Source organism: Gracilinanus agilis, chromosome 1 (assembly GCF_016433145.1).
Source record: "Gracilinanus agilis isolate LMUSP501 chromosome 1, AgileGrace, whole genome shotgun sequence".
In the NCBI taxonomy this organism is placed as follows: Eukaryota; Metazoa; Chordata; class Mammalia; order Didelphimorphia; family Didelphidae; genus Gracilinanus; species Gracilinanus agilis.
The window spans coordinates 426196709-426216146 of NC_058130.1; the positions used below are offsets into that span (position 1 = coordinate 426196709).

General features: G+C 36.5%; 1 protein-coding gene across 1 annotated transcript in view; it reads right to left on the bottom strand.

Annotated features, from left to right (window-relative positions):
- Positions 1-978: 978 nt before the first annotated feature.
- SLC6A3 (solute carrier family 6 member 3) overlaps positions 979-19438 on the bottom strand; it is an 82737-nt gene continuing 64277 nt past the window's right edge. Inside the window, exons 10-14 of the mRNA XM_044657864.1 lie at positions 18808-18907; positions 14228-14328; positions 10257-10424; positions 6994-7065; positions 979-2160 (exon numbers count right to left, since the gene is read on the bottom strand). Coding sequence (XP_044513799.1) covers positions 2137-2160; positions 6994-7065; positions 10257-10424; positions 14228-14328; positions 18808-18907 — 465 coding nt within the window. The 3' untranslated portion in view covers positions 979-2136. The remainder of the gene's footprint in view (positions 2161-6993; positions 7066-10256; positions 10425-14227; positions 14329-18807; positions 18908-19438) is intronic.

The window sequence follows — 19438 nt, forward strand, 5'->3', positions numbered from 1 at the left end:
ATTATAGTATATGAATATATTCCTCTTTAAGAGTAACTGACTTTTTTCCTTTAGATCTTTGAACGAGGTTTTCATTTGTGGATTTTAGATGTGATATGATATTCTATGATGTGAATTGTGACAAAAGAATAGGAGCTGTTGGGTTCCATTAACTTTTTTTTTAAAAATTTTTTTTTAAACCCTTGTACTTCGGTGTATTGTCTCATAGGTGGAAGAGTGGTAAGGGTGGGCAATGGGGGTCAAGTGACTTGCCCAGGGTCACACAGCTGGGAAGTGACTGAGGCCGGGTTTGAACCTAGGACCTCCTGTCTCTAGGCCTGACTCTCACTCCACTGAGCTACCCAGCTGCCCCCTAACTTTTAAAAAATATTTCGATAACTATTTCACTACAATTGATTTCCTTTGTAATCCTTTGTATTTTATTGTATGCATTTACTAATATTCTAAGAAGGGGTCTGAAGGCTTCACTGACTGCCAAAGGGGTCTATGACACAAAAAACTCTTGGATTCATTCAACATGAATTATATGAGCTCTAGCTTTGTTGTGGGTGGCTAGATTATAAGGCATCTCTCAGTCTCTTAGATGTCCTTTTAGTTTTCCCTGTAACCTGTCTCGAATCTCCAATGAAGATGAATCTAGGGTGGATTAACTCAGTTATGATAAAAACCATCTTAGACCAGTGCAAAAGAAAAGAAATGAATTTGGGTAAAATTACTGTTTCTAGCAATGGAAGAAAAAATGTATTTCTGAGCTGTCAGGCATAAATCTTTCACATTGAAAAGATAAACTATGAGTTGTGCTATACTGTGTTCCTTGGTAAGAATCTTGACACTCAGTGTCAACTAATGATTTTTACTTCACCTCTGAAAGACCGCAAATTCATAATTTCAGACAAGCTCCATTAATCAAGCTGGAATATTACATACAGTATTTTTAAATCAATACACCTAAAAGGTGAAATGTATTTATGTGGCATTTCAAGATTTTGTCTCATTCCATCAGCAAATTAAAGCCTGTGACATGGTAACATTGCTGTTACAAAGATAGACATACAAGGAATGTATCTATCAAAGATGGAATCCCATGTCTGAAGAGGGGCTGTGGTTGGGAAATTGAGACTCACATTTATGTAGATGGTTAACATTCCAGAACATGTTCCTTGCTATATTGTAAAACAGGGCATAGACTGACTCACAACTTCATAATTCAATGTCTCTATAATGATACATATACACAGCTGTGAGATTCACATAGCTGTACCTGCATTTGCAAACGCACACCCCTTCTGGTGTTTTGCTGCGTCCATGAGGATGCTCAGTGAATATTACTTGTTGCTATGTCAACTGAGTTCAGATCCAAGTTGTAATGGATTGTTCTGGATTCCCCAACCCACCAGGTATAAAGCTGCATAAAACTAATTCAATATATCTTTTTCTCTCAATTAAATGAAAATAAATTTTTATCCCTGATCATACTTAGCATGTGTTTGACCATGAAATTCTCCTAACATACCATTGTTATATATTATATACAATCATAATTCTTATTTTGTAGCTTTAACTTTTAACTAGAGATCTTTAAAGTGCTGTAAAATTGAGAATTATTTCTTTTGTTTCACGTTCTCTACAATTAAACAAAATGGAATAGTTGGTTTCTGAGAGATACTCAGATTTGCAGCATGGCATGTACCTGCTAGCTACTAACTAGGACATTCCTTTTTTTTTTTTTTCCAAATTCACTGAAAAATCACGAACTAGATGCTGCAGGTTATATTCCTGTGACTTTACGTGTGATTTGAGGGAAGGGTTCTGCAGGAATAGCATAAAGTGATTTACTCTTTCCTCCTAGTAATGATTGAGCATTCGAACCAAAGAACTCACCACACTAATTGTATGCTATATTTAACCAGCACAGGACAATGACAACAACTTATCCCTTGATGCAGACACTGTATAAACAGTCAGAAGAGAAAAGCCTTTTTTTTTTCTTTTTTTCCTTTTTTTTGCTTTTCAGTAAAGAAAAGGTTATAATATAATAAAAATAGCCTTTCTTTCTCCATCAGTTCATGATTTGGTTCTTCATTCACATTCTCTCTCGAAGCTAATCTTCACATTTTCTTCTTTCTTCACCTTGTTCTATACCATTAGCCAATGGCGGAGCTAGAAAAAGAGAAAATGGATCTTTATAGAAACATCAAACAGTGCTTTCTTTATATAGGGATTTTAAGGAGAGTATGGAAGTAGTTCTCAATCTTTTTAGTCTAGAAACCATTTATTCTATAAATCATTTTTAGTCTGTAAACCATCAAAACTGATAAATAGAAATAAGTATGACATAGTTATATATATACATATATGTGTGTGTGTGTGTACATACATATATCTCTGTCAAATGATGAAATCTAATGGGCAAACGGAAGGGAGGGAGAGAGTTAGTTGGGTATTTTATGGTAAAAAACAAACAAACTAAATTGAAAATAAAATATTCAATGGGCCACTTAGCCCCCTTCCATTCACTTTCCCTATCTCTGCTTCTACTTGGCAAATGCAAAAGAAAATTCATCATAAAATCATAAAATATTAAATCTAAAAGGGATCTAATCAGAGGAGTGCTAGTAAATATTTAACAACTAGTTCTCCAGAATTAAAAGGACCCACTACACACTTTTGAGTTTAATTTGCATAATTAAAATTTTCTCTTTCTTAAATCTAGACAATCAACAAAACATCAAGCCCTGGTTTGTAGCATTTGTCGATTTTCAAGATGTCACAAGCTCACACTGAAAATGTGAGGACTGGCTAGGTGGTAGAAGCATACCAGCTCAAACCCCACACCCTACAGTTGAGGATATTGAGGATCAAAGAGTTGAAGGGCCTTGCTCAAGTGTGGTAGAACTCTACTGTTTTGTGATTCTGTTGAGTGGGATATGAGGAGTCTTCACTGAGAAAGAGGGACCAGACAGAGCACAGGTGAAGATGGGATTGCATCCACTCTGCCTTTGCCAGGCAGGAGCTTCCCTGACTCTTTTCTTTCTCCAGTCTCCCTTTCTTTTCCTCCCTTCCCCTCCTTTTTCATTGACTTCATCCAGTGTCCTACCTGGACATCAACTCAGGAGAGCATGTATTCCTGGCTGGTCCTTTAAGAGCATGAAGAGGCTATTTGATGTCCTTGCAACCTACAGTATAAAAGGCCTAGTTGCCTCAGCGGGCACTGGTGCCAGAAGTTTTATCAAAGCTCCTACTACCTGTTAGGAATTTTTTCTTGACCTAGTATGGTTCTTTGGCACAGTTATTATGGAAATGGAGGAGAGCAGCATTTTTATATCTTTTTAAAGCAGGAGCTATACTTTCTTTTAAACCCTTACCTTGTGTCTTTGAAGATACTAGGGATTGATTCTAAGGCAGAAGAGCTGTAAGGGCTAGGTGATTGGGGTTAGATGACTTGCCCAGGATCATAGAGCTAGGAAGTGTCTCAGGCCAGATTTGAACCCAGGACCTCCTGTCTCTAGGTCTGTTCTCTATCCACTGTACTATCTAGCTGCCCCTAGAAGTTACATCTTTTAAATTTCTTATGATTACTAAAGTTTTTAATTGCATGTTATCATTTAGAAGTGTCTCATTGCATTTAACCCCCCAGCCAGAAATATTGTCCTGACATGGGTTAGGCCTGGCACAGAATGCAATGTCATATGGCTGAAATAAATGGAAAGACCAGCATCATTTTCATTTATTTATTTATTTATTTTAAACCCTTAACTTCTGTGTATTGACTTATAGGTGGAAGAGCGGTAAGGGTAGGCAATGGGGGTCAAGTGACTTGCCCAGGGTCACACAGCTGGGAAGTGTCTGAGGCCGGATTTGAACCTAGGACCTCCCGTCTCTAGGCCTGGCTCTCAATCCACTGAGCTACCCAGCTGCCCCCCAGCATCATTTTTGATGAACTAACAAAGAGGGAATCTGTTCATTTCTTGCACAATGTTTTATACATTCACGTACATTATCCATATACACATACATATAAATATAGGTTTGTTTTTATTACATATATATATGTTCATACATGTATGAAGTATATGGAAATGTTATTTATTATTACTTTATAAACAAAGGATAGAGACACTCATTCCAAACTTGCGACAATAGACTTCTTACTACCTATGTGAACTCAGATAAGTCATTTAATCTCTCCTGGTCTTAGTTTCCTTATCTACAAAAAGAGGGAGTGAGACTAGGTGACTTGCAAGGTCCCTTCTAGCTCTAAATCTGATTCCTTGAGCATTCCTTGGATCATTTTGGGAGAACCTCACAGACGAACAATGGCCCCTAGACCACATTTTGAGAACCTCTAGAGTATGGTAAGGCATATATCATTAGAAAGTGGCTGATAATAAGAATGATATAATATTAATTTCATATATAATGTTAATTAGATATAATAAATACTAGCACTTATATAGTACTTTTAAAAACTCTTTCCTTCTGTCTTTTTTTAAAACCCTTACCTTACATACTTACTGTGTATTGATTTGAAGGCAGAAGAGTAGTAAGGGTTAGGCAATGGAGATTAAGTGACTTGCCCAAAGTCACACAGCTAAGAAGTGTCTGAGGTCAGGTATGAACCCAGGGTCTTCTTTCTCCAGGTCTGGCTCTCTATTCATTAAGCCACCTAGCTACCTGTCCCCTATATAGTTCTTTTAAGATTTGTGAATAACTTTGTAAATATCTTATATGATCTTCAAAACAACTGTGAGTGGAATGCTATTATTATTCCCATTTTACAGATGGGGAGGCTGAGGATGATAGATATTAAATGACTTGCCCAGGTTCATACAGCTACTGAGGTCACATTTGAACTCAGGTCTTTGATTCCAGGCCAGCTGCTCTATCTGTAGCACCACCTAGCTGGCTGATGGTATAGTATAGGAAGCAGTGTTGTGTAGTGGCTAGGATTCTGGATTTGTAATAAAGAATACAGACCTGGATTTGGATTGATCCCATCTCTAGCATTTCATTAGTATCATTTCAAATTACTTGTTTGAGACTCAGTTGCCTCATCTGGAACATGAGGTTAATAATACCTCTTATTTCACAGGATTTCTATAAAGAGCAGATAATAGTTCTTGATCCCATTTTGTTTCATCTAGTTAAGTGACAAGGGCCGGCCAGTTACTCTTTCTGTGCCTGTGATTTTAGAATTTAGAATGGGAAAGGATTTCTAATTCCTCAGTCAGATAACAGGAGAGGTTGAAAATCTATGTCTCTATTTTGATTTTATGGATTAAAGTAAAAAATCTGCAGGCATATAAAGCAATGATAATACCTATCTGTTAGCTTTCAGTTTCTTGGGATTGATGCATTTGAATAAATAGCTATTTAGGCTTCAAGTGACATGCCATACATTATTATTATAGCAGTGCTTGGTTTGGTCTAGTTTTGAACCTAAATCATTTGACAACAACTCTAAAGTCAGGACCCTGGTAAATCAGTGCATGCACAGTTATTGACTCATGACAATGGCTAGCATTTATAGAGCACCTACTAGATGCCAGGCATTGTGCTAAGTGCTTTACACATATTATTTTCTTTGATCCTTACAATAACCCTGAGAAGTAGTTGCTTTTATTTTTCCCATTCTACACTTGAGGGAACTGAGTCAGAGCTTAAATGACTTGCCCAAGGTCTTACAGCTGGTGCATGTTTGAAGCTAAATTTGAACTCAGTCTTCTTGATTTCAGGCATGGAATGCCATCCACTGTATCATCTAGTTGCTTTAGTTACAGTAGTGCTAAAGTAGTAGCCATGGAAAAAACAGGGATGGTGTATTTTCTCTTTATGCAACACCCAAATCTCTATAGAATATATATTCAATCTCTTGTGCCTTAACTGCAGAATAGAAGAGGAGAAAATTTCTTGCTTTGGCTAAAAGGAGTTTAACCCAAAAAGGGCTATGTCTGGAGCCAGGAGGGTGGCATCTGTGTGCAATTCTGTCTTAAATATTAAAAGCCCAGCAGAGTGACATGTGTCCCAGTGCTGCCTTTAACTCAGAAGCATTTCGGCAGCTTCTCTCAAGAGGCTAAAATGGACGGTTTAAGTCAAGGCAATAACAGGGTCAATTTCCTGAGCTTAAACTGCCCAGAATTGTTCCTCTAATGACAGGAATGGAAAGTTTCTCAATAATTAGCAAGCTAGGTCATTGCTCTTTCTAATTGGTGCAGCTATTATTACACGTGTAAGTGATTCCAACAAGATGTTCTGGAACTCTGATTTGATATATTTCTCATCTGACATATTCATTATATGTACATTATATGTACAACTTATTTGCTTGCATAGGTGAGAATTAAAGCATGTCATTTAAATAAGAGAATTACATCTGAGATTTGGTCACTACATGTCCATTTATAGGAATTTTATCATTGTGTTTGATCTCCTATAAATATACTTTTTTGAGTTTAACACATAATCCTAGTCCTCTCTAAGGCCTGATGCCTCATGATGGAAAGCTTAGAGGTGATAATGGGTTCTCAAAGGCACAAGTTCTGGCAGGTCCTCCAAGACAGAAAGGCTTTGGGCACATGCTGAATGGTGGACTTTGCCTAGCTGTGAATAAATTTGTTATTAGAAAGTGGGCCACTAGGCAATGGATGTTTTCATCAGTAGTATCTCATTAAAGTCAATAGGAGGGCAGTTGGGTGACATAGTGAATAGAGTCCTAGACCTGGAATCAGGAGGACTGGGTTCATAGCTGGCCTCAGACACTTCCTAGCTATGTGATTCTGGGTAATTCACATAACCCTGTTGCCTAGCCCTTGACCTTATTTCTTAGAGTTGTTACTAAGACAGAAAGTAAGGATTATTTGTTTGTTTCTTTTTTAAAGAAAGTCAGTAGAGATGTTGCTTTCTGAATCAGTACATGCTCAGGGTCAGGAGACAGTAAGATTTCTGCCACTGACCAAAGTTAAAAAATTCTCCCCCCAAGCAATGAGTACTTACAGTGAATTGACGCACTTCCCCATTCTCTACCAGGCCATGTTCTTTCTCAGGGGTGATTGCATAAGCTAGTTTCTGAAAGAAATCCATGGAAGATTCTAGTTAGCATTAGAAGATGTCCAGGTTTGAAATTATATTGGCTCAATGCTTATACCAGTGTCTTTTCTGAAAAGGCAAACAGAAGATTACTATAATTATGAAGTGATCAAATCAGTAGAATGCCAGCTTCACAGAAACAGTTTAGTGGTTTATCAGTTTGCAGATTTAATATTTAAAAGGACTCTAGAGGCTATTTAATAAAATCCTTCATTCTAGTATATATGATAAGCTTGAGTCAGAGAGAAGTGACTTGCACAAAGTCACAAAGGGAATCAGCGGCAGAGCCAGGATTTGAGGCCAGATCTTCTAATTCCAGGGCTGATGGAACTAGTTCCTTCTACCACTCAACCCACTCTGCTTAATATTAGCCCTTCCTGTTACCTGTCTTTTAACCTACATTAAGATTTTTACAAGTGTAAGAAATCACATTGGCTTTTCTTCATTTCATAGGCAAAGTGAAACATTTTCTATTATGATATAATACTTGTGTGAACAAGACAAAAAACTATTTATGTAGCTGAAAATCATGACTTCTGTTCCACAATGCCTTCCCTACTCACCTAAAATTCTACTACTAGTGACTCAAAACTTTGATTTACACATAACTTTCTCCAGATATTTTGTTTAAAAATTCTCACACCTCTTGACTGAGAGGTTGCAATTGATATTGTCAAGTCATATAAATTCCTGTAAATTCATAGGCCTGAAAGCAAACAAAACAATTAACAGATTGATCAATAATTGTATTTTGTAGAAAGAGCTGTAGGTCATTAGAAGAATTCAAAGAACCCACCCAAGGGCCTCCTGTGGGTTAGAGGGATTCAAAGAAACCTATTCAAGGGCCTCCCTCCTATCTACTATAATCTGCCTGGCCTATCTGATTGCTTTTTTTATGGGCAAGGGTTCTTGAGCTCAAAATGAGAGAAATGCATACTGGAGAGCACTGCACATTATCAACAACTGGTTATTAGACACACTTCCATTTGCCAAAAACTTTGTGAAGGTTTTTCCAAGTTTCCCCTCATACATCTCTTTGGAAATGACAGCTGTCTTGTTAAAACCTTGGTCTTTTGAGGGAGAAGCAATTACTCTCCCCTCTTTTCTAGCAAAACCAGATGTGGCTTAACAGTGACTTCCTTTGCTAAACAGACCCAAGAGTGACAGGTTCTTAAATCCACAGATTTACTTCTAATTGCTGAATAATCTAGGATTTGACCTTCCTGAAGCTCAAGTTTCCAAACTATAGTGCTTGTCATTCATCTAAATCATGGAGAATTATGACATTTAACTTCTGGATACACAAAGTGCTTTTAAAATAAACAATTCTTTGGTGCTATTATTTGTTTGGATATTTCCCTTCTTCTTATGAAGTAAGTACAATATGAATGACTGTGAAAGTCATTTATTTTGTTTTCTCTTACTATAGTAGGGTTTCCACACTTATTTATTTATGAATAGTAGCAGGAAAAGGAAAATGTGAGATGAGTAATAGACAAATATCATAAATAAATATAGGTAGATAGATAGTCAAATGTCATAAATAGTCTTTATGTTCCTAAGAAAGCACTCTAGCTACTCTAGATCAGTGTTTCTCAACTCTGACTATGCCTTGATTTAGCAAAATATCTAATTTTAACATTGTTTTATTCCTTCCCCATTTTAGCTTCATTTCAGTGCTTCTCCAATGGAATATGTGTTTGTGTATAGGTATAATGATTAGGTTCAGGGGACCCAAGAAGAGAAAGAAGGCAGGAATAGGAGAAGCAAGATTCATAAAGAAGGAAGAAATACATTTTTTTTATGAGAGTTCACATATTGTTATTTTTAAACCCTTCCCTTCCATCTTAGAATCAATATTAAGTATTGATTCCAAGACAGAATAGCAGTAAGGACTAGGCAATGGGGGTGAGATGATTTGTTCATGGTTACACAGTTGGGAAGTGTCCGAGATCGGATTTGAACCCAGGAAGTCCAATCTCTAGGCCTGGCTCTCTATCTTCTAAGCAGACTAGGTGCTTTTAAGCATTTTTTTAAAAGAGCTTTTAGCTATAAATGTTTTTTTAGACTGGTACAAATTTGCTACACACAAGAACTAGCCCTTCCATTAGTGACTGGGAAATGCTTGCTCTAGACAACTCTGTGCCCTCAAACTTTCAGTTTATTCTTCCAATAAAACTTCAAAGTACTTAAAGGAAAATGAAAGTCACACAAAACATCAAAGCTGTTGGTTAAAGTAATTAAAATTTAATCTTTGAGGCACTAAATTGTAGTTTTAATATTTATAAAATATATCTAAACCCCATAAGAAACACAATGGAAATTTAAAGATGCCCCTGAGGTCATTATCCCTCTTGTCCCTCATTTCCCCCATTCCTTCTCTCCCGGAGACACTACCCTGCCATTTCTCAGCATTGATGTTGGGTAACATTTTTCCAATGTTCATTACAATCCTAACAATTTCCTTGAAATATCACAGCATGAAAACTCAGAATTATTTCTAAGAATCTCTAATCTTCCTGTTTATTAAGATGGGTTTCATATTCCTTTAAAGAGAATATTGGGCCTCAATTTTTTTTCTTTCCTAAGAATTATGTGTTCATAGAATTTTAGAACTGAAAAAGGCTTTTGAGATCATTGGATCAATTCGGTTCAATTGGTAATGTTAGTTGAAGTCCAGAAAAGTTGAGCAATTTACCCAAGAATATGCAACTGTCAGAACCAGGATTAGAATCCATTTTTTTTCCTGATTATTAGGCCAATATTTGTTGAAGAATGGCACATAAAGACCAGTGTTTCTCAACTATTGTTCAGTGTATGCCAACCAATTGAACTACTAGATGGTGAGGTGGTGACCATCTTTCCTCCATTCCTACTACCACGTACATTCAAACATCTGTCCATCTTTACTAGCACTACTGAGTTCATTTTATATATAAAGGTGGACAGATGGATGAATGTATGTGAATATCTAGACAAAAATGTGTATGCAAAGAAGTGTATATACACAACATACACACCCCTTGTTTTCCCCTCCATGAGCATTCCCTTCTCTTTTTCACCATGGTAACTATGTCTCCTTTATTTTCCTTGACAACAGATATTAAGATAGTAAGTCACATCAGAGCCATTTTTGGAATGCACCAAAGTGCCCTAAACCAAATACACACCTCACGAAAAGATCCAGGTAAGCTGCAGAATTTATAGGTGGCATAAATCGGTACCATTGCCATAGAAGAAGTGGCGATTATCCAGCCTACCACGTTGGCCCAGTCTGGAAAGATGTATGTTCCATAGTTGGGTGGTCTGAATGTAACAATGCTGACGACTACTACAAACTGAAAACAGTGGCGGGAGAGAGAAAAAAGTCAAGAGATGACCAATTTGGTTCAATTCAACTAGAATTTATTAATTGCCTACTGTGAATAAGGCACTGGAAAAATAAAAGAGCTGGCTGTTCCCTTTTAAAGTTCATAAAATGCTTTACACATATTATCACATTTGAATCCCATAACAATTCTGGGGGGGAAAATGTATTTCAGGTATTGTTGTAGCCCCATTATACAGATGAGGAAACTGAAGTCAAAGAGATTAAATGATAGTGACTTGCCCATAATCACTTGTTGGAATTTGATCAGCCTGATTCAAAGATCAGAACTCTATCCAATATGCCATGCTGCCTTAGTAACTGATTATTTAGTAGAGGAAAATCACTTTACTTGCTAGCAGTATTAGATTTTTTTCCTTAATTTTAAAAATAATCATGTCATTATTCAATTAAAAATCCTTTGTAAAACTTAAAACCAACCACTGTATGCTTATAACTGACTAAATTTGTTCCTGAAGAAGAAGAGAGAAAATATGCTCTTCTCGCTTCTTTGCAGTGTTGGGGGACTCTGAATATGGAGCATTATCTATGCTGTCAGATTCACATGGTATTCTGGCTAGTTTTTCTGATCTGCCTTCCCCCCCCCCCTTTTTTTTTTTCAAATCTCTGTTATAAGAAATGGCTCTCTGGGTGGGAGGAGGAGAAAAGATACATTAAGGTAGGAAGGAGAAGAGATATAATAAGAAATAAAGATGATGTAAAAATAAAACTATCAATTTAAATATCATTTAAAAATAAAATATCTTTTTGCTGCTCATTTCTTAATGACTACTTATTCAAGCAATCTATACATGAATCAGTTTTTCAAATTCATAGAAAGTTATTTATAAAATCTGAAAATAATGAAAAAATAGAAAAACTAGTTAGGCACTCGGGTGCTTTATGATGACACAGAATAATGTGAAGTAACCATGAAATGGGAAATTTTACAAATAGGACACTGAAGCTCAGAGAGGTTAGAAGATTGACCTGTGGTTGCCCAGCTAATGTCAGAAACAGAATTTGAAGCCAGGTCCTTGCTGATTCCAAGTCTAGCACACTTTCTACTCTGAGAACTATATTTAACCTCATTTAACAGATGAAAAAACTGACATTCAGTATGGTTAAGTGATTTAGCCAAAGTCACACAGCTTAGAAGTGGGATTTGAATCTAAGTCTTTTGATCTCCAGTCTAGGACACTTTGCTTCACACAATGTAGCTATTCTATAGCATATGTTTCCAGATTGATATAACTGTAAATAAGAGCTTGGGGAGCTTGTTTGGGAGTAATGTAAATGGATTTTAGTACTTATATTTTGTAATATTTATTTTGGCTGGTCAAAAGCTGTTTTGGCTTGCTTCCTTGTCCTTGGCTATGTTCTGGATAGATGAGGTTGGGGTACATCTGAATTTCACATCAGTTGTTATTGTAACAACTTGGTTCATTTGACTAGTTACTCATTAAGCACTACACTTATGAAAAAACTGTTTTCAACAGGGCTATAATTTCACATGTCACACAGCTTTGATCTGGTGTCAATTATCTTTCAGATGAGTTGCAATTGTGATTCTGATTGAAGTCAGAGAAACCATCTGGGAGAGACTTGTTCCATATGTGTACCATTTGCAATAGATTCAATTTTTAGAAAATCTCAAATATCTGCCACATAAATAATTATAATAAATATAGCATAATAATGATGTGTTATCCTCCTCTACCCTACAACAATTATGTCATTAAAGAAAATGGTATTCCTACTGACCGTGGGCTCGAAAATTTGCGATAAATGACTATGAAGAAAAAAATAATAAATATTTCTTCTAAATTTTGGAAATGAAAAACTGTTAAATTCATCCTATGAGGCTTACCAAAACCCTCTGAAGAGTGACCTGAACTCTATCATTCAAAAGAGAAGATCTCCATGATTTCAAATAAGTCTCAAAGACATTACTACAACTTCTCAAGTATTGAAGGGCTAATTCTGGAAGGTGATAGAAAAGCTATGTCAGGCAAAATCATCATATTTTAAAATTTTAGATTGGGAAATACAGAGGAGAGCTAATAAAAAGGGGAAGGGAATTTTAGTGAGAAGTTTTAGGAGTCTTTAATTTTCCTTTTGAACTCTTAAAATGAGGGCACGGGAGAAGTAGAATTATTCCACTAATTGTAATATGGCTTTAAATGAGATTGATTTTAATGAAATTGCTTTAAATAGTCATCATTTTAGAAGTAAAATTAACTTGGCTCTGAACTCCCATCATGTAAAGTATTCCATAATATTCATTCATCCATTCACTCATATATACTTATTGGGTACACACTCTGAACATATTAATAATATGCAGAGTTCTATGGGGGACACAGAGACAAAGACAATCCTTGTTTTGAGTTGTTTCTTAATTGCTTCAAATGTTAATTTTATCTTCCCAGAAAGTGTGTAAGAACTCTCCTTTAAGCTCCCCAATAATTTGGTGTGGTGCTGAGTATTTAGGTGACAATAAATATCTCACAAAAAGCAACCCTACTGACTCATTAGCAGAATATGATTTGAGTAATTTTCACAATGTTGACAGGTTTATACTGACTCATCTACCCTCTATTGTGACCCTCCTTTGTGACCACTGGCTAGGACCAGGGTTGGAACTACACAGGACAGCAGAGGATAAAAGCATTTTGCTATTTGCATAAATCAAACTGGACAGTACAAGGATTGAACCAATGACCTTTTACTTCATTATAATCATGGCAAAACCATGGGAACTAACCTGCCTTGACAAAAGGAAATAATAAAGGTGTTGAGTTTTTAAGAGTTATTTCTGCATCAGAGAGTGATTTTTCAGGTTTACTATGGCCTATTTTGAAGATGTAAATTTTTCTATTTTGACCATAAATGAGTATGTCTTAGGTATTCTCCTACTCTTATCTCTCCCCATTGACAGTTCAATATCAATCATTTCTGACCTAAAATAAGTGAGGACAGAAGTAGTAAGGGTATGGCCAGTAACTACTAAACAAGCTTGTCAAATTAGGAAGGTAATCCCTTAAGATTTAAAAATCTAAGGGCACCTATGTGGCTAATGGATTGAAAGTCGGGAAGACCTGGGTTAAAATCTGGCCTCAGACCCTTCCTAGCTGTATGACCCTAGGCAAGTCACTTAATCTAAATTGCCTAAGCCTTACCACTCTTCTGCCTTGGACCTGTATCAGTCCCAAGACAGACAGTATGGGTTAAAAAAAAAGATTTAAAAATCTGTATTCTAGGTAGGTACAAAGGGAAGAAATTGGAAAACAAAATCACAGAAGAATCCAGGTGGTAGGACCTTTAAAAAATACCACTACTGAGCCATTTCTGGATAAATCATTAAAGAAACACATGACCAATTCAACCTATAAATTTCCTTCTTTCAAAAAAATCCCTCCTAACCCTTATTTATAATATATTCCAAATTCCTTCAGTCTTCTTAATAGGCAATCTGAGAATTTGTGGGAACTTTAGAAATACTTAATCCCAATGTGTTCATTTTATGGAGGGAGAAACTGAGACCTAGAGAAGCCAAATAATTTGCCTGAGATCATAAAGCCAGCGTGAGACCTAGGACATAGGTCTACCAGGTCTCTAGATTCTCTTTCCCCTACAGCAAGCCTTCACTATGCATGTTTGTGGAAAGAAATGAAAAAGGTAAAATGTAAAGACTGATAGACTAGTGAAGAATGAAAAATAGTCACAAATCATCCTTTTGTCCTTTGAAAAATTAAAAGAATATTATTTTACCAAAAGAAAACAGGGGCTGACAAACTTCCAGCAAAGCCGCCAATACAAGCCAGGTCTCCGACCAATCATTTGTTTAATGTCATCACTGAACTGACCAACCCCTAAAAAAGAAGAGAAAAAAAAACATCCAATTACCATGGACATCATCATGAGACACTTTGGAGGTTCACTTAGCCCATCAATGATCAGTGGATATGAATTTGGAGTCATGATAACTGTCCACTTTGCCTTGTCTCAAGGCAAGTGGGACCCCATCCTTGACTAAATCTAAGCTAAAACTCTTCTGACAGCTGCCATATGACCTGCCATCTTGAGTTGTTCATAGAGGGTAGGTCTTGGATGGGGATGGCCTAAGGCCAACCACATTTTTGGAGATCTCTTTATGAATTGAGTTGGAACAGATGACTCAGAAATTAATCAGCTTGTGGTTATGAGACTACTCAGTACATTTTTTTTTCTGCCAACAACTACTTTTTCTGGAGATCTTTAGCACCAGTTTCTAAGATCCTTTCTGAAAGTGTCACTCAGTTTTTCACTCCTTCTTCGAGAGGCAGCATAATGATTTTATCTCACAGGTTCAACTCTGAAGCAAAACTGTGAAATGAGCAAAGTCTATCTTTAGCCTCCACTCAACTTCTTTGCTAAATTTTCTTCTACCCTTTCATTGCCATCCCCACAAGACTTCAGAACCCTAATGCTCATCCCAAGTTCCCTTGGGCTAGCCCTGTGGGATCCCATAGGGAAGGGCCTACATGCTAGATTTTTTCTTCATCTCTCCCCACATTAAATCTTACCTGTTTCATGTCCCTTCCCTTCCCATTAATGAAATCCCATCAGTGGTTGGGTCATCTAAACCCAAATATCCCCCCCCCCCCCGTCCCCAATTCAAGTGATGGGTCATATGGCAGCTGTCAGAAGAATTTTAGCTGAGGTTAGTCAGGGATGGAATTCAAGATTCCTTCAGAGGGCCTTAATCAAACCAAAGTGTATACTTACTATGATCCCAAATTCACATTCACTGTGATCATTGACAAGATTAAATTAATTGGTAAGTGACTAAAAATCAAATAATTCAAACTGAGGTATTAATATCTTTGCATTCTCTCTTCAATAATATTTATTTTTCATTATAGCTTTATTTCAAGGATTAGATGAATTTCAGGCATAGTAGAAGGAATATTCAGGGGTCTTTTTGGAGATCCCAGACCTGGCACTTGAGTCATTATCAAGAAGTCCTAGATTTAGAAGTGTGCAGAATTTTTGGTGTTTACTGGTCCTATCTCTTACATTCTATAATGTTCTTATAATTCTAATCAAAGCAGTAAATTCACATAATTAACGATCCTACATTTCTTTTAGATGTTCTAAATTATATTATAATTTTAAATTATGGTTTCTGTATGCTAAGGAAAAAAAACATTTTGTCTAGATAAATATTGATAAGATGAAGCAATTTTAGTGGATTTAACATCTAGAATTATACCTTTTGGCAAGAATTTTTCTCTTGTTGTTTTATGGTGGAAAGCTAAAAAGAAACACCCTAGGCACATGGCCTCAATATGTCTGCATCGTGTATTTACCTAATCAATCATTTGTAGACTTCCCACTGGCTGAGGTGCAATTAGAATATGTATAGCAGGCCTGATTCCTTAGTGTACTTAGGATCTTATTAATGTGGGGTGCTTGCTAAAGGCACACCAGACTTTAGGGGCCTTGTGTGGTAGAGCCCATTTGGAGTGTTTTGAATTTACCAATTGATAGCATGATAAACTACAGAAAAGTTTATTGAGTTAATAGAGAAATAGACTATTTACAAGTAGTAAGTCCAAGTGATGTTTTGTAGCCAAAAAAAAAAAAAAATACTGCCCAGACTCAAGCACTCTTTTTTAAATGAAGATATTTATGATCAATTAATCAATTACAAATATTCATTAAGTACTTGCTGGGTACTGTACTAAGTGCTCAGTTTAAGATGAGATTAAAATCCCCAAATATGAATATTAATTATTGTAGAATTAGAAAATGTCACTAAATGTCAAGCATATTTATTTTTATGAGAAAGAAGAAAGAAGAAAGAAGAGGAAGAACAAGAAAGAAGAAGAAAGGACGGAAAGAAGGAGAAGGAGAAAGAGGAAGAAGAGGAAGTGGAGGAGGAGGAGTAGGAGGAGGAGAAGAAGAAAAAGAAGAAGAAGAAGAAGAAGAAGAAGATGATGATGATGATGATGATGATGATGATGATGATGATGAAGAAGGGAGTAGGAAGAAGAAAGAAAACAACTTTTGGCCATTTTTATTGATATACAAATTCAAAACACATCTCCCAAACTATAAATGTTGTTATCCTATTGTGAAATTTTTGTTCTTGAAATATGGGGGAATCAGAAACACTTTTCTAGTGGGAACTTTTTTCATTCAATTCTGGTCCACTTTCTGACTATACTACTCAGAAACTATATTCATTTCTTTGAAACATGCAAGTTTTTTTTAACTTTATACTCACTCTGGGCTAAAAGGAAAATGAAGAGCCTGGACTGTTTAAGGAAGTCAGAGAGAGGGAAAGTCACCTGAAAGCAAAAGAGCCTATTTTCTGTTTTTTTTCTTATATTAAAATCTGTTTCACTAGTAGAATTGTAATGGGGGCATAAACTTTGACATCCCAGTAGTTGTGCGATAATTCACTGAAGGTTCCAGGTACCTCCTTCCCCTTGGATATTTCTAGCATTTTCTTGATGCTTCCTGGAGCATCAGGGTAAACACATGACGGAGGTCAAGTGGAGATTGAAAATGAAGGGAAATGGAAAGGAGGGTGCAAGTGTTTCCAACCTAAACTAAAAAAGATTCAATGTGGGATATCTACTATGAAGGTTGAGGAGGCAGTCAATTGACTATAAACCCTGTGTCGGGGGAGAAGTGAGAATAATGCAGTCATCTAACTTGAGCAGGAATAAATTCTGGGAATCACACAAATCAGGTGAGCCAGCTGCCTAGGGGTCCATTTGTCTGCTAGCTTCTGGATAACAAAAGAGCTGGATATTTGTTAACTAAACTCAGAGACAGTGATGCAGGAAAGAGCTATAATTCTCCTTGAGAAAGCCAGACAGTTGGAAGCAAATGGCACCTACAGATGCTGTACTAACAGTGCAACAGAGTGATAAGACCTTGTCACTGATTCCTACATGAGAGCCCCAAAGAGAGAATGATGCTGGCAGGGGGTGGGGGACTGGAGGCAATCACAGAATAACTGAAGCACAATGAGGCACAGAGCCACAAAGAAAAGGAGAAACCCAGACTGTGTCTCTCACTGGCACTGAGTCATGAAGGGCTAGGTAGGTCTAGGGTAGAAGAATTAACTCTGGAGGGACCCAAAGTTTCTTTTCGCATATGTAGAAACCCAGGATGGCATCACAAGCCTAGAGATAGTACTGAAATCTTTTGGGAAAGGGGCTCAACCAAAGAATAAATTACTTAACTTGGAATATTTAGTTATTTTCCTTATATGGGGAGGCTTCAAATTAGTATGATACCCCGAGTCTATATGTGGCTCCCAACAGATAAGAGAGTTTTATGGTTTATTATGAGCTCAGATACAAGTCTTTTCTTTTTTCTTTTCTTCCTTTTAAAAAAGCCTTATGTTCTGTCTTAGTATCAATACTGTATGTTGGTCCCAAGGGAGAAGAGTAGTAAGGGCTAAGCAATGAAAATTAAATGACATGACCAGGGTCAAACAGAGAAGTGTCTAAGGCCAGATTTGAACTCAGGACTTCCCATCTCTAGACCTGGCTCTCAATCCACTGAGTCACCTAGCTACACTTAGACACAAATATTTTCTGTATTTTTTGCTTATTAGTAACTCATTATATGTCTTATGCTTTGGAAGGCTGATGAATGGGTGCTGAGAAACTTTTTGAGGAATTATGAAAGATAAATTCAGAGGCAAACCTGAATTAGAGATATCATTAATTATAGAAAAACCTCCAAGACTTCATGAAGCCTGTCTTTTTGAGGTCAAAACTGTGGGTTCTGAGTGAGAAGTTTTAAATGGTAAGCTAGGGGTTACTATAAAAGCACCTCCATGGTATCTTAGAGTTAATAAATAAGAACTTTTAAACTCATTCTTTTGATTTATTTATCACCTCCATGTGATAATCCTTCAGTATTATAATTACATTTTCCTAAAAAACTGTACTTGGAAACATATTTAAACTACTTACATAGCACAAAGTTCAGTGGAAACTCAATAATTATGTGGGAAATTTGACCAATGTGGTAGATTTGTGTGTGTGTGTGTGTGTGTGTGTGTGTGCCTTGACTAATCTGCCTATTTATAGCAATCGAATCCAACCAAACAATTGTCAGGTCTCCACTTCATCATATTCTAGGGAGTCAGAAACAAGATTTCATGAACTAATATTTATTAGATCTTTAGATTAGTTTTGTCAATGAAAATATGTGTATACTTAGTAAACATGCTAAAGAGAACTAAGGGCTGGAACTCAGTCTCAAAGAACTCAGGGAAACTGGCTTTCCTGACCCATTCCCAAGCATATAATACCTCTATAAAATGTGGAATGTTTCCTTACCATAAAACCATGCAACCCCAATGGCTTCAATGAGTACTCCAAAAAGAATAGATGTCCCTGCAGCAAAATGGTCCAGTAGGGTAAAGACATAAATGCCACCCTGGAAAAGAAGTAAATGGCTTTCAGAGATTCAAGATATTCAGAACGATCATTGGCCATCATCTTAACACTCAAGGGTACAAGTATACCTTGCTTTAGGTACTGTACTAAATATAGATTGAGAGGAAATTATAGTGGCTAGAACAGCAAATTTGAAATCAGGAAGACTGGGACAGATACTTATTTCACCTTTCTTGGACTCTCATCCTTTAAATAAGTGTAAAAATAAATGTATTTCCTGCTTTGCAAGATTTGTGATAATTAAATGAGATAAAAATTTTTGTTACAAACATGGAAGTTATTATTTTTATCAAAGATCACAGAATTTGAGTTCCTTCTTACTCCCATCAATTTATCTATGAGGAACCTTGGACCTAAAGAGGCTAAATGTGTTATCCCAGGCATGAACTATTGTTAATAAGTAAATGAGTTGAGACCAGAACCCAGGCAGGGTCTCTTTCAATCCATACTACCTCTGATTAGCAGCTGGTGATTACTCATTTCACAAAAGTCACAATTCCCTTCAAAAGGA